This window comes from Melanerpes formicivorus, unplaced genomic scaffold (genome assembly GCF_026170545.1).
Source record: "Melanerpes formicivorus ecotype bairdi unplaced genomic scaffold, bMelFor1.0.p_v2 SCAF_836, whole genome shotgun sequence".
Classification (NCBI taxonomy): domain Eukaryota; kingdom Metazoa; phylum Chordata; class Aves; order Piciformes; family Picidae; genus Melanerpes; species Melanerpes formicivorus.
The window spans coordinates 26,596-52,361 of NW_027143188.1; the positions used below are offsets into that span (position 1 = coordinate 26,596).

General features: G+C 46.0%; 1 protein-coding gene and 1 long non-coding RNA gene across 10 annotated transcripts; both read right to left on the reverse strand.

Moving 5' to 3' along the window:
* Positions 1–14,012: 14,012 nt before the first annotated feature.
* On the reverse strand, positions 14,013–15,870 carry LOC137460865 (neurofilament medium polypeptide-like). 3 transcript variants are annotated; one of them, XM_068170922.1, is made up of 4 exons: positions 15,392–15,870; positions 14,874–14,976; positions 14,711–14,787; positions 14,013–14,629 (listed from the first exon to the last, which is right to left on the reverse strand). In XM_068170922.1, the coding sequence occupies exons 1-4, from the start codon at positions 15,688–15,690 to the stop codon at positions 14,461–14,463; spliced, it is 648 nt and encodes a 215-aa protein (XP_068027023.1). In that variant the 5' UTR covers positions 15,691–15,870; the 3' UTR covers positions 14,013–14,460. The 3 variants fall into 3 exon arrangements, with proteins under 3 accessions (XP_068027023.1, XP_068027022.1, XP_068027021.1); XM_068170921.1 differs by having other exon boundaries at positions 14,874–14,994; XM_068170920.1 differs by having other exon boundaries at positions 14,874–15,012.
* Positions 15,871–18,302: 2,432 nt separating this feature from the next.
* LOC137460867 (uncharacterized) lies at positions 18,303–24,737 on the reverse strand. 7 transcript variants are annotated; one of them, XR_010993106.1, is made up of 3 exons: positions 24,613–24,737; positions 19,000–19,167; positions 18,303–18,516 (listed from the first exon to the last, which is right to left on the reverse strand). It is a non-coding gene; the product is annotated as an uncharacterized lncRNA (long non-coding RNA). The 7 variants fall into 7 exon arrangements; XR_010993103.1 differs by having other exon boundaries at positions 19,000–19,170; positions 24,613–24,734; XR_010993108.1 differs by lacking the exon at positions 24,613–24,737 and adding an exon at positions 21,029–21,266.
* Between the last annotated feature and the right edge of the window lie 1,029 nt (positions 24,738–25,766).

Sequence of the window (25,766 nt, forward strand, 5' to 3'; positions counted from 1 at the left end):
TCCATTTCATTTCATTTCATTCAATTCCATTTCTTTTCATTCCATTTCATTTCATTTCATTTCATTTCATTTCATTTCATTTCATTTCATTTCATTTCATTTCATTTTCCACCACACAATTTCATTTCATTTCATTTCATTTCATTTCATTTCATTTCATTTCATTTCATTTCATTTCATTTCATTTCATTTCATTTCATTTCATTCCATTCCATTTCATTTCATTTCATTTCATTTCATTCCATTCCATTTCATTTCATTTCATTTCATTTCATTTCATTTCATTTCATTTCATTTCATTTCATTTTCCATCACACAATTTCAGTTCACTTCATTTCATTTCATTTCATTTCATTTCATTTCATTTCATTTCATTTCATTTCATTTCATTTCATTTCATTTCATTTTCCATCACACAATTTCAGTTCACTTCATCTCATTTCATTCCATTCCATTTCATTCAATTTCATTTCATTTCATTTCATTTCATTTCATTTCATTTCATCTCATCTCATTTTATCTCATTTTATTTTATTTCATATTATTATGTTTCATCATTTCTTTTCATTTAATTTAATTTCATTTTGTTTTGTTTTGTTTTGTTTCATTTTCTACCACAGAACTTAATTTAATTTCATTTCATCAAATTTCATTGAATTTCATTTCATTTAGTTTCATTTAGCTTCATTTTGTTTTGTTTCTTTTCGTTTTGTTTTCCACCTCGAAATTTCATTTCATTTCATTTCATTTCATTTCATTTCATTTCATTTCATTTCATTTTCCACCACACAATTTCAGTTCACTTCATCGCATTTCATTTCATTTCATTTCATTTCATTTCATTTCATTTCATTCCATTCCATTCCATTCCATTTCATTTCATTTCATTTCATTTCTTTTCATTTCATTTCATTTCATTTCATTTCATTTCATTTCGTTTCATTTCGTTTTGCTTTGTTTGGTTTTGTTTCATTTAGTTTCATTTCTCTTCATTTTGTTTTGTTTCTTTTCGTTTCATTTTCCACCTCACAATTTCATTTCATTTCATTTCATTTCATTTCATTTCATTCCATTCCATTTCATTTCATTCCATTTCATTCCATTTCATTTCATTCCATTTCATTTCATTTCATTTCATTTCATTTCATTTCATTTCATTTTCCATCACACAATTTCAGTTCACTTCATCTCATCTCATTTCATTTCATTTCATTTCATTTCATTTCATTTCATTTCATTTCATTTCATTTAATTTCTTTTAATTTCATTTCATTTCTTTTCATTTCATTTCATTTCATTTCATTTCATTTCATTTCATTCCATTTCATTTCATTTCATATCATTTCATTTCATTTCATTTTCCATCACATAATTTCAGTTCACTTCATATCATTTCATTTCATTCCATTCCATTTCATTTCATTTCATTTCATTTCATTTCATTTCATTTCATTTCATTTTCCATCACACAATTTCAGTTCACTTCATCTCATTTCATTTCATTTCATTTCATTTCATCTCATCTCATCTCATCTCATCTCATCTCATTTTATGTCATTTTATTTTATTTCATATTATTATGTTTCATCATTTATTTTCATTTAATTTAATTTAATTTTGTTTTGTTTTGTTTTGTTTCATTTTCTACCACAGAACTTAATTTAATTTCATTTCATCAAATTTCATTGAATTTCATTTCATTTAGTTTCATTTAGCTTCATTTTGTTTTGTTTCTTTTCGTTTTGTTTTCCACCTCGCAATTTCAATTCATTTCATTTCATTTCATTTCATTTCATTTCATTTCATTTCATTTCATTTCATTCCATTTCATTTCATTTCATTCCATTTCATTTCATTTCATTTCATTTCATTTCATTTCATTTCATTTTCCACCACGCAATTTCAGTTCACTTCATCTCATTTCATTTCATTTCATTTCATTTCATTTCATTTCATTTCATTTCATTTCATTTCGTTTCGTTTCGTTTCGTTTTGTTTTGTTTCATTTAATTTCATTTTGTTTTGATTTTCACCACACAATTTCATTGCATTGCATTTCATTTCATGTCATTTCATTTCATTTCATTTTCTACCTCACAATTTAATTTCATTTAATTTCATTTCATTTAATTACATTTAATTTCTTTCATTTCGTTTTGTTTCGTTTCGTTACGTTTCATTTAGTTTGAATTCATTTGGTTTTGATGCGTTTCAATTAGTTTAGTTTTGTTTAGTTTTCCACCACACAATTTAATTTCATTTCATATGATTTCATTTCATTTCATTTCATTTCATTTCATTTCATTTCATTTCATTTCATTTCATTTCATTTCATTTTCCACCACACAATTTCATTTCATTTAATTTCTACTTCATTTCATTTCATTTCATTTCATTTCATTTCATTTCATTTCATTTCGTTTCATTTTGTTTCGTTTCATTTTGTTTTGACTTCGACTACACAATTTCATTGCAGTTCATCTCATTTCATTTCATTTAATTTTGTTTCATTTCGTTTCATTTAATTTAGTTTTATTTTGTTTTCCACTGCACAACTTCATTTCATCTCATTTAATTTAATTTCATTTCATTTCATTTAATTTCATTTCATTTAATTTCATTTCATTTCATTTCATTTCATTTCATTTCATTTCGTTTCGTTTCGTTTCGTTTTGTTTTGTTTCATTTAGTATCATTTTGTTTTGATTTTCACCACACAATTTCATTGCATTGCATTTCATTTCATGTCATTTCATTTCATTTCATTTTCTACCTCACAATTTAATTTCATTTAATTTAATTTCATTTAATTACATTTAATTTCATTCATTTCGTTTTGTTTCGTTTCGTTACGTTTCATTTAGTTTGGATTCATTTGGTTTTGATGCGTTTCAATTAGTTTAGTTTTGTTTAGTTTTCCACCACACAATTTAATTTCATTTCATATGATTTCATTTCATTTAATTTCATTTCATTTAATTTCATTTCATTTCATTTCATTTCATTTCATTTCATTTCATTTTCCACCACACAATTTCATTTCATTTAATTTCTACTTCATTTCATTTCATTTCATTTCATTTCATTTCATTTCATTTCATTTCATTTCATTTAGTTTCATTTTGTTTCATTTCATTTTGTTTTGACTTCGACTACACAATTTCATTGCAGTTCATCTCATTTCATTTCATTTAATTTTGTTTCATTTCGTTTCATTTAATTTCGTTTTATTTTGTTTTCCACTGCACAACTTCATTTCATCTCATTTAATTTAATTTCATTTCATTTAGTTTCATTTCATTTCATTTCATTTCATTTCATTTCATTTCATTTCATCTCATTTCATCTCATCTCATCTCATTGCATCTCATTTTATGTCATTTTATTTTATTTCATATTATTATGTTTCATCATTTCTTTTCATTTGATTTAATTTCATTTTGTTTTGTTTTGTTTTGTTTCATTTTCTACCACAGAACTTAATTTAATTTCATTTCATCAAATTTCATTGAATTTCATTTCATTTAGTTTCATTTAGCTTCATTTTGTTTTGTTTCTTTTCGTTTTGTTTTCCACCTCACAATTTCTTTTCATTTCATTTCATTTCATTTCATTTCATTTCATTTCATTTCATTTCATTTCATTTCATTCCATTTCATTTCATTCCATTCCATTCCATTCAATTTAATTTCATTCCATTTCATTTCATTTCATTTCATTTCATTTCATTTCATTTTCCATCACACAATTTCAGTTCACTTCATCTCATTTCATTTCATTTCATTTCATTTCATTTCATTTCATTTCATTTCATTTCATTCCATTCCATTTCATTCCATTCCATTTCATTCCATTTCATTCCATTCCATTTCATTTCATTTCATTCCATTCCATTTCATTTCATTTCATTTCATTTCATTTCATTTCATCTCATGTCATGTCATCTCATTTCATCTCATTTTATCTCATTTTATTTTATTTCATATTATTATGTTTCATCATTTCTTTTCATTTAATTTAATTTCATTTTGTTTTGTTTGGTTTTGTTTCATTTTCTACCACAGAACTTAATTTAATTTCATTTCATCAAATTTCATTGAATTTCATTTCATTTAGTTTCATTTAGCTTCATTTTGTTTTGTTTCTTTTCGTTTTGTTTTCCACCTCGCAATTTCATTTCATTTAATTTCATTTATTTCATTTCATTTCATTTCATTTCATTTCATTTCATTTCATTTCATTCCATTCCATTTCATTTCATTTCATTTCTTTTCATTTTATTTCATTTCATTTCATTTCATTTCATTTCATTCCATTCCATTTCATTTCATTTCTTTTCATTTCATTTCATTTCATTTCATTTCATTTCATTTCATTTCATTTCATTTCATTTCGTTTCATTTTCCACCACACAATTTCATTTCATTTAATTTCTATTTCATTTCATTTCATTTCATTTCATTTCATTTCGTTTCATTTAGTTTCATTTTGGTTCGTTTCATTTTGTTTTGAATTCGACCACACAATTTCATTGCATTTCATCTCATTTCATTTCATTTAATTTTGTTTCATTTCGTTTCATTTAATTTCGTTTTATTTCATTTTCCACTGCACAACTTCATTTCATCTCATTTAATTTAATTTAATTTCATTTCATTTCATTCCATTTCATTTCATTTCATTTCACTTCATTTCATTTCATTTAACTTCATTTCAGTTCATGTCGTTTTGTTTTGTTTTGTTTCATTTCTTTTCATTTCCCACCTCACAATTTCATTTCATTTCATTTCATTTCATTTAATTTCATTTCATTTCATTTCATTTCATTTCATTTCATTTCATTTCGTTATCCACCACACCATTTGATTTAATTTTATTTCATTTAATTTCATTTCCTTTCATTTAATTTTATTTCATTTAGTTTCCTTGCGTTTCGGTATCCACCACACAATTTTATTTCATTTCATTTAATTTCATTTGATTTCATTTAGTTTCATTTCGTTTTCCATCACAATATTTAATTTAATTTAATTTAATTTAATTTAATTTCATTTTATTTCATTTAATTTCATTTAGTTTAGTTTCGTTTAGTTTCGTTTTGTTTCGTTTTGTTTCGATTTCCACCACAGAATTTCATTTCTTTTCATTTAATTTCATTTACTTTCGTTTCATTTAATTTCATTTCATTTAACTTAATTTCATTTCATTTCAGTTTGTTTTGTTTTGTTTCATTTAGTTTCATTTTCCACCACACAATTTCATTTCTTTCATTTCATTTCATTTCATTTTCCGCCACACAATTTCATTTCATTTCATTTCATTTCATTTCATTTCATTTCATTTCATTTCATTTTGTTTTGATTCATTTGTTTTCGCTGCGTTTCATTTAGTTTCATTGTGTTTCCTTTTCCACCACACAATTTCATTTCATTTTGTTTCGTTTCATTTAGTTTCCTTTTATTTCATTTTCCACCACACAATTTCATGTCTATTTCATCTTGTAGTGGTTTGAGCCTTAACTGAGAGTTAAAAGCTCAAATGGGGAAAAGGCTGAGAATCTCTTCCCCACTTCCCCCCCCACCTCCTCCCTCCAAACAGGGAGAGGAGGGAAAAAAAAGGTAAGGAGCAAATCCACTAATCAGCAATCTGGAGTCAGCTTGGAAGTAGAGAGGCAAGTATTTTTTTTTTCTTCAAATATATATATATATAGCAATAACAGGGAATAAGGTTCACAAGGGCAAGGAACAAGAATGGATGGGAGGGGAATAGGAAAAAAAATAATACAAAACCAGTCTGTCTCTGAAGAGGCGCAGAGGCAGCAGGGAGAAGGATCAGGTCCGGCCACGTGGCTGAGGATCAGGGGAGCAGCTGCAGTAGCTCTCATCCAGCAGAGGCAGGAGCCAAAAAGGAGCTCCAACAGCTATGAGGTCCTGCTTTTTATACCCTTGCTGGGCAGGGAGGGGGGAGTGGAACAGACTCAGCTTTCCCAGGGGGGAGACGCCCTTCAGGGAGTGTAAAGTACCCGCAAGCCCTCCCCCCTGCTTTCTTCTTTTGTTTTCAGAAAAAGGTGTTAACCCACCACAATCCACCCCTCTGTTCCACTTCCTCTCTCCTGCCACAGCCCCTCCATGTGATTTTTACACATGGTATTTGAATCCTTGGTGCAAGTCTCTTGCTATCCCGGCTTGCTCTCTCCCAGGGCAGTCTCTCTCTCTGCTGATGGTCGCTGTAGGTGGTGCTTGAACTGGGCAGGCATGTGGAGAAGAATCAGGAATCAGTCTGTCTTTGAAAGGGAAAGGAAAAGGTCAGGAACAGTCTGTTGCTGTGTGGACATAGGGAACAGTCCGTTGCTGTAGGGACATCAGGAACGGGTACAGGTGAGATGATGCTCTTTGGGTTGGTGTGCAGTGGGTACGTTGGGTCCTGGATGCTGGGCTGGTATTAAACTAGGATGGAGAAACTTAGAACAACTTATAACTATTCACATAATTACATTGATGAGTGTTGCCTCCTCTGAGTTCATCCTCTCTCAGCCAGAGTCACGTTCTGCTGTGGGATACACTGAATGTCCCCAGTTTCTAACATAACCCAGTACGTGTGACCAGGCCCCTCAGCCGAGACCACCCCTCGGGTTGGTTTGCCCCCACCAGCAGCAGGAAAAACCCACACTGACTTCCCCAGCAGGTTCTTCTCAGCAATCAGAGGAACTCCATCTCCATCCACTGTTTGCAGCAGGTCGGACTGGGCAGGACCAGCTCGGTTCACAGATCCTCTGCTGTTCACTAACCAAGTGGCTTGAGCTAGGTGCTTTTCCCAGTTCCTGAAGGTTCCACCCCCCATGGCTTTTAGGGTGGTCTTTAGCAAGCCATTGTAGCGCTCGACCTTCCCTGCAGCTGGTGCATGGTATGGGATGTGGTAAATCCACTCAATCCCATGTTCCTTTGCCCAGTCCCTTATGAGATGGTTCCTGAAGTGGGTTCCATTGTCTGATTCAATCCTCCCGGGGGTGCCGTGTCTCCACAGGATATGTCTCTCTAGGCCCAGGATGGTGTTGCAAGCAGTGGCATGAGGAACTGGATAGGTCTCCAGCCACCCTGTACTTGCCTCCACCATGGTCAGTACGTACTGCTTGCCACTGTGAGACCGAGGAAGGGTGATGTAGTCTACCTGCCAGGCCTCTCCATATTTATATTTCGACCATCTCCCCCCATACCACAGAGGCTTCATGCGCTTGGCCTGCTTGATGGCAGCACAGATGTCACACTCATGGATGACCTGTGAGATGGCCTCCATAGAGATGTCCACAGCTCTGTCCCGAGCCCACCGGTATGTGGCATCTCTCCCTTGGTGGCCAGAAGTGTCATGGGCCCAGCGCGCTAAGAACAGCTCACCCTTGTGTTCCCAGTCCAAGTCTATTTGGGAGATCTTAGCAGCCAGGTCTGCTTGGTGGTTGTGCTTGTGCTCCTCTGTGGCTCTGCTCTTGGGGATGTGTGCATCGATGTGCCGTACCTTGGTTGGCAGCCTGTCCAGGCGGGCGGCGATGTCTTGCCACAGGTCAGCGGCCCAAACAGGCTTCCCTTTTCTCTGCCGCCCGTTCCTCCTCCATTCCTTCAGCCACCCCCACAAGGCGTTGGCTACCATCCAGGAGTCAGTGTAGAGGTACAGCACTGGCCAGTTCTCTCGTTCTGCTATATCCAGGGCCAGCTGGACAGCTTTTACCTCTGCGTACTGACTGGATTCACCTTCTCCATCCCTTGCTTCTGCCACTTGCCTTGTTGGGCTCCAGACAGCTGCCTTCCATCTCCGCTTGCTTCCTACAAGCCGGCAGGACCCATCTGTAAATAGAGCATAGCCCTTCTCATTGTCAGGGAGATCGTTATATGGGGGAGCCTCCTCAGCACGGGTCACTGTCTGCTCTGCTGGCATTCCAAAGTCAGCACCCTCTGGCCAGCTGGTGATCACTTCCACTATGCCAGGGTGTTCGAAGTTCCCCATCCGAGCTCGCTGAGTTATCAGGGCCATCCACTTACTCCAGGTAGCATCTGTGGCATGATGTGGGCTTGAGCCTCTCCCTTTGAACATCCAGGTCAGGACTGGAAGTCTCGGAGCTAGAAATAGAGGTGACTCAGTCCCAATTACCTCAGAGGCAGCCCTGACGCCCTCATAGGCAGCTAGGATTTCCTTCTCTGTCGCGGTGTAGTTGGCCTCAGAGCCTTTGTACCCCTTACTCCAGAAACCTAGGGGCCTGCCCCTGGTTTCACCAGGAGCCTTCTGCCACAAGCTCCATGTAGGACCATTCTCACCAGCCGCAGTGTACAGCACATTCTTGATCTCTGGCCCAGTTCGAACAGGTCCCAGAGCCATAGCCTGGACCACCTCTCGTTTGATCTGGTCAAACGCCACCTGCTGCTCAGGTCCCCACACAAAATCATTTATCTTCCTTGTTACATGGAAGAGAGGCTTCACAATTTGACTGTACCCGGGAATGTGCATTTTCCAGAAGCCCACAAGCCCCAAAAATGACTGTGTCTCTTTCTTGTTCGTGGGCTGCACCATAGTGGCTACCCTGTTCACCACCTCCTGAGGGATGTGGCGACGGCCATCCTGCCATTGAACACCCAGGAATTGGATCTCCCTGGCAGGCCCTTTCACCTTGCTTCTCTTGATGGCAAAACCAGCCTCCAGCAGGATGTCAATTATCCTCTTACCCTTCTGGTAAACTTCCTCTGCTGTCTCACCCCATACAATGATGTCATCAATGAACTGCAGATGCTCAGGAGCTCCACCTTTCTCCAAGGCAGTCTGGATCACCTCATGGCAGATGGTTGAGCTATGGACCCAGCCCTGAGGTAACCGATTCCATTGATACTGTACTCCCCTCCAGGTGAAAGCAAACTGTGGCCGGCATTCTTCTGCAATGGGAATGGAGAAAAAGGCATTAGCAATGTCACTTGTGGCATACCACTTGGCCGCCTTGGATTCCAGCTCGTACTGGAGCTCCAGCATGTCCGGCACGGCAGCGCTGATCGGAGGAGTCACTTCATTCAGGCCACGGTAGTCCACAGTCAGTCTCCATTCCCCATTTGCCTTCTGCACTGGCCATATCGGGCTGTTGAAGGGGGAGTGAGCCTTGCTGATCACGCTCTGGCTCTCCAGTCGTCGAATCAGTTGGTGTATGGGGTGCAGAGAGTCTCTGTTGGTCCTGTATTGCCTGCGATGTACTATGCGAGAGGCAATAGGTAACTTCAAATCCTGCACCTTATGGCTGCCCACTACGGAGGGGTCATCTGAAAGCTCGGGCATGGTGGACAGCTGTTCTTTGCCTGCAGTCTCCACAGCTGCCACCCCAAACGCCCACTTGTGCCCCCTAGGGTCCTTGAAGCATCCCTCCCGCAGAAAGTCAATGCCAAGAATGCAAGGTGCATCTGGACCAGTCACTATGTCGTGCTTTCCCCATTCATTCCCGGTCAGGCTTATCTCAGCTTGCAGTACAGTCAGGTCTTGTGAGCCTCCTGTGACTCCTTGAATGCTTATGGACTCAGCCCCTTTGTACTCCGATGGTATCAGGGTGCATTGGGCCCCTGTGTCCACCAGAGCTCGGTACTTCAGGGCTTCTGAAGTGCCAGGCCATTTCACATACACATCCCAGTATACTCTGTTATCCCTGGCCTCCACCTGGCTGGAGGTAGGGCACCTCTAATGCTGGCGGCAATGTCCACACTTGTCACATGGTCCTGTGTTACTAGGGGAAGGGTCTCTTGAGCGAGAGGGACCACTCCAGGAAACTGGGGCAGCTCTTCTCCTAGATGAGTTATCCCCGTGGTGCCCACCTTGCAGTTCCCGCACCCTGTTCCAGAGGGCAGAGGTGGGTTGGCCATGCCAGGTGTCCATGTCCTCTCCATGGTCACAGAGGAACCTCCACAGAGACCCCCTTGACATTCCCCGATTGGCTTGGGGTGATCTCCTAGGGGAAGGTCGCCTGTTCCTGATTGCTGAAACCTGGACCCATTCTGAAGGAGAAGGGGAAAAGGAGGCATCGCTCCCCTTTTTCAGTTCAGACATGGAGGTCTTGATCTCTTTGACAATGTCTTTAGCCATAGTTTCTATGGCTGAGATCAGGGGTTTCTGATTTACGCTGTCCTCATATTCCCTTAAATCATTGGCAAACTCACAGACAGTTTCAGGACTTCCATCCTGTCCAGTCAAGAGTATCCCTCCTAATGTGTGAGCATATTTCTGAGGAGCACCCTGGGTGAGTTTCTTTACGAAGGGCCGTCTCATGGGCACCTCATCTGGGTCCAAAGGGAGCTGGCCATCCCCATAAATTATTTCCATCACGGCCATCTGCCACATGTACCGAATGCCCTGTTCCATAGTTGTCCATCTAACTGGGGCCCAGGGCAGGTCATCTCTTGAGCGGTACCGGCTCTTGATGGCATTCAGAATCCGGGCCCAGAGAGTGTGTATTCCATCAAGTTTGGCTAACTCCTTGTCCAGACCAGCATCACGAGTGAGGGAGCCTAAAAGCTTTGCCTCCCTCTTATCCAGGTCCACTGTGTCCACCCCCTCGTCCCAGCATCTCAGGGCCCAGCTTAGTATTGGCTCACCCTCTTTCCTGGCGTAGTCCAGACGAGTTTGCCTTAGTTCCTTTCTGGGCAGCGATGTAACAGTTATTTCCTGGTCTGAATCATCTTCATCCACCGCTGGGTTCTGTGAGCTGCTGGGGCCTGCTGAGGTTCCTTCCTCACCATCTGTGCTTGGCGATGATTTTTGATTTCTTTTCCTGCGTGTGGTGACCGGTGCTAGAGAGACTGCATTGGCAGGAGCATCAGGGGTCAACTGTGGGACTGCTGGTGGTGGGGCAAACCCTTGTGCCTGGGGCTCAGGCTGAGAGCTGGCACAGTCATTACAACCCGACCCCTCCCTCTTTGTGTCTACAGAGTGCTTACAATGCCCACAGCAGACACGCCCCCAGTCATTAAAGAGCACAAAGGAGTGTGTTATCACCCTCCAAACAGCTCTTAATGGGTTAGCTGGTCCTCCACCCAACACGGTCCCAGCAAATGCCACTATAAGGATTACATTTAGGCATATGGAGCATATTGCAACGTAGAGCAATTTTCCATCACAGGCACTTTTATCTACACCATTGGTTTCATAACTTGCTTCAGGAAATTTTCCTATGTTAGAAAAGTTACCACTGACAGTGAAATTCAATGAATTCAAGAGATACATGCCTAACTTAATTGGTAAAGCTTTTATCCACTTGATCAGCATCTCTATCATTAACCACACCACGTAGTAAGTTATTAATTTCTAGATGTGGGTCCAAAAGATCCAGCCAAAAGCCCATGAAAAGGCTTGGACCATCAGGTTCTTTAAAATTGCCATTTCTACTTCAAGCTCCTTTTTCAGAAAAAAAAAAAAAGGTATTGCTTTCCCAATACAAGATCAATTTCCAAGCCCCACGTTGGAGGCGCCAAAAATTGTAATGGTTTGAGCCTTAACTGAGAGTTAAAAGCTCAAATGGGGAAAAGGCTGAGAATCTCTTCCCCACTTCCCCCCCACCTCCTCCCTCCAAACAGGGAGAGGAGGGAAAAAAAAGGTAAGGAGCAAATCCACTAATCAACAATCTGGAGTCAGCTTGGAAGTAGAGAGGCAAGTAATTTTTTTCTTCAAATATATATATATATAGCAATAACAGGGAATAAGGTTCACAAGGGCAAGGAACAAGAATGGATGGGAGGGGAATAGAAAAAAAAAAAAATACAAAACCAGTCTGTCTCTGAAGAGGCGCAGAGGCAGCAGGGAGAAGGATCAGGTCCGGCCACGTGGCTGAGGAGCAGCTGCAGTAGCTCTCATCCAGCAGAGGCAGGAGCCAAAAAGGAGGCCCAACAGCTATGAGGTCCTGCTTTTTATACCCTTGCTGGGCAGGGAGGGGGGAGTGGAACAGACTCAGCTTTCCCAGGGGGGAGACGCCCTTCAGGGAGTGTAAAGTACCCGCAAGCCCTCCCCCCTGCTTTCTTCTTTTGTTTTCAGAAAAAGGTGTTAACCCACCACACTCCTCTATCCCTCCCTCCCCTCCCCCGGGGAGAGAGAAGCTCCAGAGCCTGGGGGGCTGCCCCTGGAGGGTTTCTTCCTCCTCCATCTCTCCTCCTCCTTTTCTTCTTGGTCCTTCTTGAAGCTCCTCTTCTCAGCCAACATGGATTTAGGAAGGGCAGGTCCTGCCTGACCAACCTGATCTCCTTCTATGATCAGGTGACTGCCTGGTGGATGGGGGGAGGCCTGTGGATGTGGTCTACCTAGACTTCAGCAAGGCCTTTGACACCGTCCCCCACAGCAAACTGCTGACTAAGCTGCCAGCCCATGGATTGGACCATTACACTCTGTGCTGGGTTAGGAACTGGCTGGAGGGCCGGGCCCAGAGAGTGGTCGTGAACGGTGCCACATCCAGCTGGAGGCCAGTCACCAGTGGTGTCCCCCAGGGATCAGTGCTGGGCCCTGTCCTCTTCAACATATTCGTTGATGATCTGGATGAAGGGGTAGAGTCAGTCATCAGCAAGTTTGCAGATGACACCAAGTTAGGGGCAGATGTTAGTCAGTTAGAGGGTAGAAAGGCTCTGCAGAGGGACCTCGACCGACTGGACAGATGGGCAGAGTCCAATGGGATGGCTTTCAACAAGTCCAAGTGCCGAGTGCTGCACTTTGGCTACGGCAATCCCATGCAGAGCTAGAGGCTGGGGTCGGAGTGGCTGGAGAGCTCCCAAACAGAGAGGGACCTGGGGGTGCTGATCGACAGCCACCTGAATATGAGCCAGCAGTGTGCCCAGGTGGCCAGGAGGGCCAATAGCATCCTGGCCTGCATTAGGAATAGTGTGGCCAGCAGGAGCAGGGAGGTCATAGTGCCCCTGGACTCTGCTCTGGTTAGGCCGCACCTTGAGTCCTGTGTCCAGTTCTGGGCTCCTCAGTTTAAGAAGGACATTGAAACACTTGAGCGTGTCCAGAGAAGGGCAACAAGGCTGGGGAGAGGCCTTGAACACAAGCCCTATGAGGAGAGGCTGAGGGAGCTGGGATTGTTTAGCCTGGAGAAGAGGAGGCTCAGGGGTGACCTCATTGCCCTCTACAACTCCCTGAAAGGTGGTTGTAGCCAGGAGGGGGTTGGCCTCTTCTCCCAGGCAACCAGCACCAGAACAAGGGGACACAGTCTCAAGCTGCGCCAGGGGAGGTTCAGACTGGAGGTGAGGAGGAAGTTCTTCACCGAGCGAGTCATTCGGCATTGGAACGGGTTGCCCAGGGAGGTGGTTGAGTCATCGACCCTGGAGGCGTTCAAGGGGAGATTGGACGTGGCACTTGGTGCCATGGTCTAGTCCTGGGGTCTGTGTTGATAGGTTGGACTCGATGATCCTCGAGGTCCTTTCCAACCTAAGTGATACTGTGAGACTGTGATACTGTGATCTGTAGGGTGCCGGGAGCCCGAGGCGGCGAGCGGCTCCGGCAGGTGCTGGGGCCGCCGGGCTTCGAGCCGGTCCGGGCCGCGGCTGGAACCGCAAGTTAGACGTGGTCCCCGGGACGAGGGCCGCCTGGTATCGCCCGCCCGGCCCCCCCTCAGCCCCCCCCACCGCCGCGGCGTAAATGGAGAGAGGCAGTCGGCACGAAACCTACTTTTATTAAGTGTTGTTTTCTTCAAGCGTCTCTCATGAAAGGTTGGGTTATGAAGGACGGGGGGCTGGAGGGAGGACGGGGGGCTGTAGGGAGGAGGGGGGCTGTAGGGAGGAAAGGGGCTGTAGGGAGGAGGGGGGCTGTAGGGAGGAGGGGGGCTGTAGGGAGGAGGTGGGCTGTAGGGGGTAGGGGGGCTGTAGGGAGGAGGGGGGGCTGTAGGGGGTAGGGGGGCTGCAGGGAGAAGGGGGGCTGTAGGGAGGAAAGGGGCTGCAGGGAGAAGGAGGGCTGTAGAGAGAATGGGGGGCTGTAGGGAGGATGGGGGGCTGTAGGGAGAATGGGGGGCTGTAGGGAGGAGGGGGGCTGTAGGGGGTAGGGGGGCTGCAGGGAGAAGGGGGGCTGTAGGGAGGAAAGGGGCTGTAGGGAGGAGGGGGGCTGTAGGGAGAATGGGGGGCTGTAGGGAGGACGGGGGGCTGTAGGGAGCAGGGGGGCTGTAGGGAGGAGGGGGGCTGTAGAGAGAATGGGGGACTGGAGGGAGGAGGGGGGCTGCATGGTGAAGGGGGGCTGTAGGGAGGAAAGGTGCTTCTCGTTTTGTTTCGATTTCCACCACACAATTTCATTTCATTTCATTTCATTTCATTTCATTTCATTTCATTTCATTTCATTTCGTTTCGTTTAGTTTTGTTTTGTTTCGTTTGAAGCAGACCGTCCAACAAAGAACTGCTCGCTCTACTGTCCTTTCCAGTAGGAGAACGTGTCAACAATGAACCATAACTTGTGCTGAACAGGAACTGTGGAAACAACTTACTGACAACAATTCTTGAGATGACACAGAAGGGCAGCAACAAAAATAAGGAGAACAGCGCAGATGGAGACACCGAGCAGCGAATAAACTAGCACTGTAAGCCGCCTTCGACCAACCACTACCAGATCCGGATGCAGCCTGGTGCGATGGGCAGCGCCAGCTCTCCTCCTGAGAAAAGAATCGATTGATCATCCAAAAGGGAATAGCCTTGCTTTTGTTTCAATCAACCAGAACCTTAACAGAACTAACCTTTTGGGTTGGTGTGCAGGGCTAACGATTGCTACTCTCGGCCTCTCCTCCCTGCTGGGTGTCCGTGGCCTAACAGCCTAAGAGCGAGAAGACATTTCAGGGTTACAGCCAAGTGAGGAAGTATTGTCTGGGTTTTGATGACAATACTGTAGAGAAACGTTACCCTTGGTGGACTGGCCGGCATCTCAGAAAGCTCTGGGAATGGATCCGGGATGGTCTCGTCCTCTTTGGCGGTGGCCATCTCTTCCACCTCCGAAGGAGGGGGGCTGCAGCGAGGAGGGGGGCTGCAGGGAGGAGGGGGGCTGTAGGGGGTAGGGGGGCTGTAGGGGGTAGGGGGGGCTGCAGGGAGGAGGGGGGCTGTAGGGAGGAGGGGGTCTGTAGGGAGGAGGTGGTCTGTAGGGAGGAGGGGGGCTGCAGGGAGAAGGGGGGCTGTAGGGAAGAAAGGGGCTGCAGGGAGAAGTGGGGCTGTAGGGAGGAAAGGGGCTGTAGGGAGGAGGAGGGCTGTAGGGAGGAGGGGGTCTGGAGGGAGGAGGGTGTCTGGAGGGAGGAAGGGGGATGGAGGGAGGAGGGGGGCTGTAGGGAGGAGGGGGGCAGCAGGGAGGAGGGGGGGCAGCAGGGAGGAGGGGGGCTGCAGGGACTGCAGGGTTATAAGGTGGGGGTAAGTGATGCAGTGGTTCCCACTTTTCAGGTTCTGCCTCTTCCTCTTCCTCTTCCTCTTCCTCTTCCTCTTCCTCTTCCTCTTCCTCTTCCTCTTCCTCTTCCTCTTCCTCTTCCTCTTCCTCTTCCTCTTCCTCTTCCTCTTCCTCTTCCTCTTCCTCTTCCTCTTCCTCTTCCTCTTCCTCTTCCTCTTCCTCCACCTTCAAATCCGTTACTGCCGCTGCTGACCAGACGCTGCCTTGCCAGCCAGCGGCATATTCCCTCTCCTCCTGATGAAAAGGCTCCTCATTCTTAACAGAAGGTTGAGAGCCTGACACATCCATCCTTCCGAGGACCCCTATGGGGGCCACAACAAATTGTCTGCTCTGCTCTTCTCTCTAGCCCATTTCTCCCTCCAATAATCTATCACTGGTCCCTGAGCTTTATCCCGCGGATTCGGAGTCTCTTCCCACTCCGCTAATTGGAACCCCAGAGGGCTGTCCGGGCGTATAGCCCTGGGTACCCTTTCGCTCATTGTCCCCCACACACTCCCACCCCTCTCCATCAAGACTGAGACAAAACCTGCGCTCTTGACCTGGCCACTCTTCAGACGGGTTGGCGTCTCACCTTTTTTTCCCCGATACCCCAAACGATACAGACCATCAGCCCAACATTCCAGCCCAACGAGCCAGGCCAACGAGCGAGCCACGAGCGAGCCCCACAGTCCCCCAGTAATTCCCCTGGCGAAAGCCAAAGATCAGAAGCGGTTTCTCACACCCCGGCCCCGGTTACCGGTTTGCGCGGAATCCCCCCTCCCGCCCTTGCCTCTTGCCGCTGCTGCCACCCCCGGCCCCCCAAACCCCCCGGCCCCCGTTACCGGTTTGCGAGGAGTCCCCCCCCGCCCGCCGTTGCCCTCTTGCCCCTACCCCCCCCCCCCCCCCCCCGCTGCCCCTCCCGTCCGTCGGCCCCCGGCTCCAAAAACTTGCTGCTCTCCACATTGGCCCCTGCAGGGGGGGAGGTCGCGCTCCGCTCCTCCGGCCCTAAAGCCGCCCTCGCCCGCGCCCCGGCTTGCCGCATGGCTCGGCTGCCCGCCCGCCCGCTAATCCCCCCAACGCCCCCACCCCAAAAACCCCCCCAGCCCTACCGCGTGCCGCTCGCCCTCTCTCCCTAGCCTGCTCCCCCCCGCCGGCGCTTGCTGCCGCTGCCGCCGCCGCCGCCGCCGCCGCTCTGCTGCCAGGCCCAGCCTCGCTCTGCTGGAGCGCGCTCGGAGACCCCCGGCTACCCCTCCTTCCGTCCCTCCCGCCCCGCCCCGCCGAACATTCACTGCAGCCGAGAGCTTGACGCTCGACGCCTACCCCACCCGCCCCGCCCGGCCCCCCCACTGCCATCCGGCGCTGCCCCGGCCGCTGCGCCCCGCCTCTCCTCGCTCCCCCCACCCCGGCAACCGGCCGCCGGCCACGGCAAGTCCCAGGGCAGGGAACAGGTGCTGCCGGCACCCCCGTGCTGCCTGCCGGCTTCCCTCCGCTGCATCCCCCCGCCGCCGGCGAATGAGTCGGCGCATCCATACCGTCCCGAGAGCCCGAGGCCACGGGGAAGAAAAGAGAGGACTGGCATTAGCAACTAGGAGAAGCAGAACCTACAGATTCATTGCAAAGTCTGCAACTGTTTGGAGTTGTTTGGCCATGGACTCCTTGGCTTCACGACTCAATCAATAGAGTGACTGATTCTCTGGCTGTGGCAGCAGTAGCCAATCGCATTGAGGAAGCAGAATGAAGAGAGGCAGTCGGCACGAAACCTACTTTTATTAAGGGTTGTTTTCTTCAAGCGTCTCTCATGAAAGGTTGTGTTCTGAAGGACGGGGGGCTGGAGGGAGGACGGGGGGCTGTAGGGAGGAGGGGGGCTGTAGGGAGAATGGGGGGCTGTAGGGAGGAGGGGGGCTGCAGGGAGGAGGGGGTCTGCAGGGAGGAGGGGGGGCTGTAGGGAGGAGGGGGGCTGCAGGGAGAAGGGGGGCTGTAGGGAGGAAAGGGGGCTGTAGGGAGGAGGGGGGCTGTAGGGAGGAAAGGGGCTGTAGGGAGGAGGGGGGCTGCAGGGAGGAGGGGGGGCTGCAGGGAGGAGGGGGGCTGTAGGGAGGAGGGGGGCTGTAGGGACGAAAGGGGTTGTAGGGAGGAGGGGGGGCTGTAGGGACGAAAGGGGTTGTAGGGAGGAGGGGGGCTGTAGGGAGGAGGGGGGCTGCAGGGAGGAGGGGGTCTGTAGGGAGGAGGGGGGCTGTAGGGACGAAAGGGGTTGTAGGGAGGAGGGGGGCTGTAGGGGGTAGGGGGGCTGCAGGGAGGAGGGGGGCTGTAGGGAGGAGGGGGGGCTGTAGGGGGTGGGGGGGGCTGCAGGGAGGAGGGGGGCTGCAGGGAGAAGGGGGGCTGTAGAGAGAATGGGGGATTGGAGGGAGGAGGGGGGGCTGCATGGAGGAGGGGGGCTGTAGGGAGGAAAAGTGCTGCAGGTAGGACGGGGGCTGTAGGGAGGATGGGGTCTGCAGGGAGGAGGGGGTCTGCAAGGAGGAGGGGGGCTGTAGGGAGGAAAGGTGCTGCAGGGAGGACGGGGCCTGTAGGGAGGAGGGGGTCTGGAGGGAGGAGGGGGTCTGTAGGGAGGAGGGGGTCTGCAAGGAGGAGGGGGGCTGTAGGGTGGAAAGGTGCTGCAGGGAGGACGGGGCCTGTAGGGAGGAGGGGGTCTGGAGGGAGAAGGCGGGCTGTAGGGAGGAGGGGGTCTGGAGGGAGGAGGGGGGTCTGTAGGGAGGAGGGGGTCTGCAAGGAGGAGGGGGGCTGTAGGGATGAGGGGGTCTGGAGGGAGGATGGGGACTGCAGGGTCTGCAGGGTTATAAGGTGGGGGTAAGTGATGCAGTGGTTCCCACTTTTCAGGTTCTGCCTCTTCCTCTTCCTCTTCCTCTTCCTCTTCCTCTTCCTCTTCCTCTTCCTCTTCCTCTTCCTCTTCCTCTTCCTCTTCCTCTTCCTCTTCCTCTTCCTCTTCCTCTTCCTCTTCCTCCACCTTCAAATCCGTTACTGCCGCTGCTGACCAGACGCTGCCTTGCCAGCCAGCGGCATATTCCCTCTCCTCCTGATGAAAAGGCTCCTCATTCTTAACAGAAGGTTGAGAGCCTGACAGATCCATCCTTCCGAGGACCCCTATGGGGGCCACAACAAATTGTCTGCTCTGCTCTTCTCTCTAGCCCATTTCTCCCTCCAATAATCTATCGCTGGTCCCTGATCTTTATCCCGCGGATTCGGATTCTCTTCCCACTCCGCTAATTGGAACCCCAGAGGGCTGTCCGGGCGTATAGCCCTGGGGACCCTTTCGCTCCCCCTTTTTCCCGGGGCTGCTCTCTTTACCCGACCCCTGCCCCGTTTCCCGAGGGCCACGCTTTCCGTCCCCAACCGCTTCGTCCCTTCCCTGGCCGAGTCCCTCGCCAGAGCTTGGAAACGCAGGGAGAAGGACTCCACAATCCCTTCGTGAGACCGGACTGGCCAGCTCACGTCTCACGCACACGCTCTCACTGACCTCAATCCCCGCCCAACCGCACAATCCTTACAGCCCTTTTCTTGCCCGGCTCTTTGTGCACTACAACTACAGGCAGTCGCCACAGTTGGCAGCTCCTTCCTTGCCTTTACCTTACAACTTTTGGCTGAGTCTCACCACCTTCCGAGAGGCTTCCGGGATCCTTCTTCCGGGCCGCCGAAATCGGCGGGGCTGCCCCCCCCCCTTCCGATAAAGTCCGTGCAGCCGTCACAGGCAGGGCAATCACGTCGGGGGGCACCGAATTGGGAGAAGCAAACTCACTGCTGAAAATTGATGACCAGTTCATTAGCAAAGAAAGGCAACACAGCGCTGGGCGCAGAGCGAGTTTCCCGGAGGCGCGCCCCAACACCACCAGGTGACCTTCAATAGACGGCAAACAGACAGATTCATCTATTAAAATAGACATAGTTTCATAGTTTCATAGTTTCATTCAGGGTTGGAAGGGACCACAAGGATCAGCCAGTTCCAACCCCCCTGCCATGGGCAGGGACACCCCACACTAGATCAGGCTGGACAGAGCCTCATCCACCCTGCTCTTAAACACCCCCAGGGACAGGGCCTCAACCACCTCCCTGGACAACCCATTCCAGGGTTTCACCACTCTCATGGTGAAAAACCTCCTCCTCACATCCAGCCTGAATCTCCCCACCTCCAGCTTCATTCCATTCCCCCTAGTCCTATCACTACCTGAGATCCTGAGAAGTCCTTCCCCAGCCTTCCTGTAGGCCCCTTCAGATCCTGGAAGGCCACAATGAGGTCACCTGGGAGCCTTCTCTTCTCCAGACTGAACAGCCCCAACTCCTTCAGTCTGCCCTCATAGGAGAGGTGCTCCAGCCCTCTGCTCATCCTTGTGGCCCTTCTCTGGACACGTTCCAGCACCTCCACATCCCTCTTGGAATATGGGCTCCAGAACTGGACACAGTAATCCAGGCGGGGTCTCCCCAGGGCTGAGGAGAGGGGGAGGATCACCTCCCTCCACCTGCTGGCCACACTTCTCCTGCTGCAGCCCAGGAGCTGATTGGCTTTGCGGGCTGCAAGAGCACATTGAGAGCTCCTGGTGACTTTTTGTCCCCCACACCCCCAAGGCTCTCTCCTCAGGGCTGCTTTCCAGCCAGTCCCTGCCCAGCCTGCATTTGTGCCTGGGATTGCCTCGACCCAGCTGCAGGACCCTGCCCTTGCTCTTCTTGAACTTCATGAGGTTGGCTTGTACCCAACTCTCCAGCCTGTCAAGGCCTGTCAGTGCTAGCCTAGGCCCCCCACCCCCCCCCACCCCGCCGAACATTCACTGCAGCCGAGAGCTTGCCGCTGGACGCCTACCCCACCCGCCCCGCCCGAGCCCCCGCTGCCATCCGGCGCTGCCCCGGCCGCTGCGCCCCGCCTCTCCTCGCTCCCCCCACCCGGCAACCAGCCGCCGGCCACGGCAAGTCCTTGCCCTTGCCTCTTGCGGCTGCTGCCACCCCCGGCCCCCCACACCCCCGGCCCCCGTTACCGGTTTGCGAGGAGCCCCCCCCCGCCCGCCGTTATCTCTTGCCGCTGCACCCCCCTCCCCCCCCCGCTGCCGCTCCCTGCCCCCCGAAGCCGCTAGCAGCTGGGCCCCCCCCCGCCAAAGCCGCCGCTGCGGCTTCCCCTTCCCACATTGGTCCCTGCAGGGGGGAGGTCGCGCTCCGCCGCTCCGGATCGCGACGCGGGCTGCCGCTTCCCTCCTGGCCTGCCCGCCTGCTCTTAGCCCCTGCGACGGAGGCGGCGCTCTTAGGGGTGCCGCGTGCCGCCGTTATCTCTCGCCGCTGCCCCTCCCGTCTGTCGTCCCCCGGCTCCAAAAACTTGCTGCTCTCCACGTTGGAGCCTGCAGTGGGGAGGTTGCGCTCCGCTCCTCCGGCCCTAAAGCCGCCCTCGCCCGCGCCCCGGCTTGCCGCATGGCTCGGCTGCCCGCCCGCCCGCTAATCCCCCCAACGCCCCCACCCCAAAAACCCCCCAGCCCTACCGCGTGCCGCTCGCCCTCTCTCCCTAGCCTGCTCCCCCCGCCGGCGCTTGCTGCCGCCGCCGTCCGGCCCCTCCCGCCCCGCCCCGGGGCAGTCCATTCCAATGGGCAATCACTTTCTCCGTGGAAAACTTCCTCCTGACCTCCAGCCTCAACTTCCCCTGGCGCAGCCTGAGACTGTGTCCTCTTCTTCTGCTGCTGGCTGCCTGGGAGAAGAGACCAACCTCTGCCTCTTTACAACCCCCCTTCAGGCACTTGGAGAGAGCAAGAAGGTCACCCCTGAGCCTCCTCCTCTCCAGGCTAAGCAACCCCAGCTCCCTCAGCCTCTCCTCACAGGGCTGTGTTCCAAGCCCCTCACTAACTTCGTTGCCCTTCTCTGGACGCGTTCCAGCAAGTCAACCTCCTTCCTAACCTTTAATTTCATTTCATTTCATTTTCCACCACACAATTTCAGTTCACTTCATTTCATTTCATTTCATTTCATTTCATTTCATTTCATTTCATTTCATTTCATTTCATTTCATTTCATTTCAATTCATTTCATTTCATTTCATTCCATTTCGTTTCATTTCATTCCATTTCATTTCATTTCATTTCATTCCATTCCATTTCATTTCATTTCATTCCATTTCATTTCATTTCATTTCATTTCATTTCATTTCATTTCATTTCATTTCATTTCATTTCATTTCATTTCATTCCATTCCATTTCATTTCATTTTCCACCACACAATTTCAGTTCACTTCATCTCATTCCATTTCATTTCATTTCATTTCATTTCATTTCATTTCATTTCATTTCATTTCATTTCATTTCATTTCATTTCATTCCATTCCATTCCATTTCATTTCATTTTCCACCACACAATTTCAGATCACTTCATCTCATTCCATTTCATTTCATTTCATTTCATTTCATTTCATTTCATTTCATTTCATTATTTCATTTCATTTCATTTCATTTCATTTCATTTCATTCCATTTCATTCCATTCCATTTCATTTCATTTCATCTCATTTCATTTCATTTCGTTTCATTTCGTTTCGTTTCGTTTCGTTTCGTTTCGTTTCGTTTCGTTTCGTTTCGTTTGGTTTGGTTTCATTTAGTTTCATTTATCTTCATTTTGTTTTGTTTCTTTTCGTTTCATTTTCCACCTCACAATTTCATTTCATTTCATTTCATTTCATTTCATTTCATTTCATTTCATTTCATTTCATTTCATTTCATCTCATTCCATTTCATTTCATTGTATTTCATTTTGTTTCGTTTAGTTTTGTTTCATTTAGTTTCATTTAGTTTTGTTTTCCACCACAAAACATTTAATTTCATTTAATCTCATTTCATTTCATTTCATTTCATTCCATTCCATTTCATTTCATTTCATTTCATTCCTTTTCATTTTCCATCACACAATTTCAGTTCACTTCATCTCATTTCATTTCATTTCATTTCATTTCATTTCATTTCATTTCATTTCATTTCATTCCATTCCATTCCATTCCATTCCATTTCATTTCATTTCATTTCATTTCATTTCATTTCATTTCATTTCATTTCATTTTCCACCACACAATTTCAGTTCACTTCATCTCATTTCATTTCATTTCATTTCATTTCATTTCATTTCATTTCATTTCATTTCATTTCGTTTCGTTTTGTTTTGTTTGGTTTTGTTTCATTCAGTTTCATTTATCTTTATTTTGTTTTGTTTCTTTTCTTTTCATTTTCCACCTCACAATTTAATTTATTTTAATTTAATTTAATTTAATTTAATTAATTTAATTTAATTTCGTTTTGTTTTGTTTTGTTTTGTTTCATTTAGTTTCATTTAGCTTCATTTAGCTTCATTTTGTTTTGTTTCTTTTCGTTTTGTTTTCCACCTCGCAATTTCATTTCATTTCATTTCATTTAATTTCATTTCATTTCATTTCATTTCATTTCATTTCATTTTCCACCACACAATTTCAGTTCACTTCATCTCATTTCATTTCATTCCATTCCATTTCATTCCATTTCATTTCATTTCATTTCATTTCATTTCATTCCATTTCATTTCTTTTCATTTCATTTCATTTTCCACCACACAATTTCAGTTCTCTTCATCTCATTTCATTTCATTTCATTTCATTTCATTTCATTTCATTTCATTTCATTTCATTTCTTTTCATTTCATTTCATTTCTTTTCATTTCATTTCATTTTCCATCACACAATTTCAGTTCACTTCATCTCATTTCATTTCATTCCATTCCATTTCATTCCATTTCATTTCATTTCATTTCATTTCATTTCATTTCATTTCATTTCATTTCGTTTCGTTTCGTTTCGTTTCGTTTCGTTTCGTTTCGTTTGGTTTCATTTAGTTTCATTTATCTTCATTTTGTTTTGTTTCTTTTCGTTTCATTTTCCACCTCACAATTTCATTTCATTTCATTTCATTTCATTTCATTTCATTTCATTTCATTTCATTTCATTTCATCTCATTCCATTTCATTTCATTGTATTTCATTTTGTTTCGTCTAGTTTTGTTTCATTTAGTTTCATTTAGTTTTGTTTTCCACCACAAAACATTTAATTTCATTTAATCTCATTTCATTTCATTTCATTTCCTTTCATTCCATTCCATTTCATTTCATTTCATTTCATTTCATTCCTTTTCATTTTCCATCACACAATTTCAGTTCACTTCATCTCATTTCATTTCATTTCATTTCATTTCATTTCATTTCATTTCATTTCCTTTCGTTTCGTTTTGTTTTGTTTGGTTTTGTTTCATTCAGTTTCATTTATCTTTATTTTGTTTTGTTTCTTTTCTTTTCATTTTCCACCTCACAATTTAATTTAATTTAATTTAATTTAATTTCATTTCATTTCATTTCATTTCATTTCGTTTTGTTTTGTTTTGTTTTGTTTCATTTAGTTTCATTTAGCTTCATTTAGCTTCATTTTGTTTTGTTTCTTTTCGTTTTGTTTTCCACCTCGCAATTTCATTTCATTTCATTTCATTTCATTTCATTTCATTTCATTTCATTCCATTTCATTTCTTTTCATTTCATTTCATTTTCCACCACACAATTTCAGTTCACTTCATCTCATTTCATTTCATTTCATTTCATTTCATTTCATTTCATTTCATTTCATTTCATTTCATTTCATTTGATTTCATTTCATTTCTTTTCATTTCATTTCATTTTCCATCACACAATTTCAGTTCAATTCATCTCATTTCATTTCATTCCATTCCATTTCATTCCATTTCATTTCATTTCATCTCATCTCATCTCATCTCATCTCATCTCATCTCATTTCATCTCATTTTATCTCATTTTATTTTATTTCATATTATTATGTTTCATCATTTCTTTTCATTTATAGTTTCATAGTTTCATAGTTTCATTCAGGGTTGGAAGGGACCACAAGGATCATCTAGTTCCAACCCCCCTGCCATGGGCAGGGACACCCCCACTAGATCAGGCTGGACAGAGCCTCATCCAGCCTGCTCTTAAACACCCCCAGGGACGGGGCCTCAACCACCTCCCTGGACAACACATTCCAGGGTTTCACCACTCTCATGGTGAAGAACCTCCTCCTCACATCCAGCCTGAATCTCCTCACCTCCAGCTTCATTCCATTCCCCCTAGTCCTATCACTACCTGATATCCTGAGACGTCCTTCCCCAGCCTTCCTGTAGGCCCCCTTCAGATACTGGAAGGCGACAATTAGGTCACCTCGGAGCCTTCTCTTCTGCAGACTGTACAGCCCCAACTCCTTCAGTCTGTCCTCATAGGAGAGGTGCTCCAGCCCTCTGATCATCCTTGTGGCCCTTCTCTGGACACCTTCCAGCACCTCCACATCCCTCTTGGAATAGGGGCTCCAGAACTGGACACAGTACTCCAGGTGGGGTCTCACCAGGGCTGAGTAGAGGGGGAGGATCACCTCCCTCGACCTGCTAGCCACACTTCTCCTGCTGCAGCCCAGGATCTGATTGGCTTTGCGGGCTGCAAGTGCACACTGAGAGCTCATGTTGAGCTTTTTGTCCCCCAGCACCCCCAAGTCTCTCTCCTCAGGGCTATCCTCCAGCCAGTCCCTGCCCAGCCTGTATTTGTGCCTGGGATTGCCTCGACCCAGCTGCAGGACCCTGCACTTGCTCTTATTGAACTTCATGAGGTTGGCCTGTGCCCACCTCTCCAGCCTGTCAAGGTCCCTCTGGATGGCCTCCCTTCCCTCCAGCGTGTCTGCTGCACCACACAGCTTGGTGTCATCAGCAAACTTGCTGAGGGTGCACTCAATGCCACAATGTTTCGTTTAGTTTCCTTTCTTTTCGGTTTGTTTCGTTTAGTTTCATTAAGTTTCGTTTTGTTTTCCACCACAGAGTTTCATTTCATTTAATTTCATTTCATATCATTTAATTTAATTTAATTTAATTTAATTTAATTTAATTTCATTTCATTTCATTTCATTTCATTTAATTTCATTTCATTTCATTTCAATTTGTTTTGTTTTGTTTCGTTTAGTTTCATTTTGTTTCGATTTTCACCACACAATTTCATTGCATTGCATTTCATTTCAAGTCATTTCATTTCATTTTCTACCTCACAATTTCATTTCATTTCATTTCATTTCATTTCATTTCATTTCATTTCATTACATTTCATTCCATTTCGTTTCATTTCGTTTCGTTACGTTTCATTTCGTTTGGATTCATTTGGTTTTGATGCGTTTCAATTAGTTTAGTTTTGTTTAGTTTTCCACCACACAATTTAATTTCATTTCATATGATTTCATTTCATTTCATTTCATTTCATTTCATTTCATTTCATTTCATTTCATTTTCCACCACAGAATTTCATTTCATTTCATTTCATTCCATTTAATTTAATTT

Bases quoted from the DNA above. Each gene is read 5' to 3' on its own strand.
- LOC137460865 (XM_068170920.1), bottom strand. From the start codon at position 15,690: ATGGATGTGTCAGGCTCTCAACCTTCTGTTAAGAATGAGGAGCCTTTT. The intron at 15,013-15,391 runs GTGGGAACCACT...TACCCCCTACAG, and splicing joins GAAGAGGCAGAACCTGAAAA to CCCCCCTCCTCCCTGCAGCC. The intron at 14,788-14,873 runs GTAACGTTTCTC...TCTCGCTCTTAG, and splicing joins TGCCGGCCAGTCCACCAAGG to GCTGTTAGGCCACGGACACC.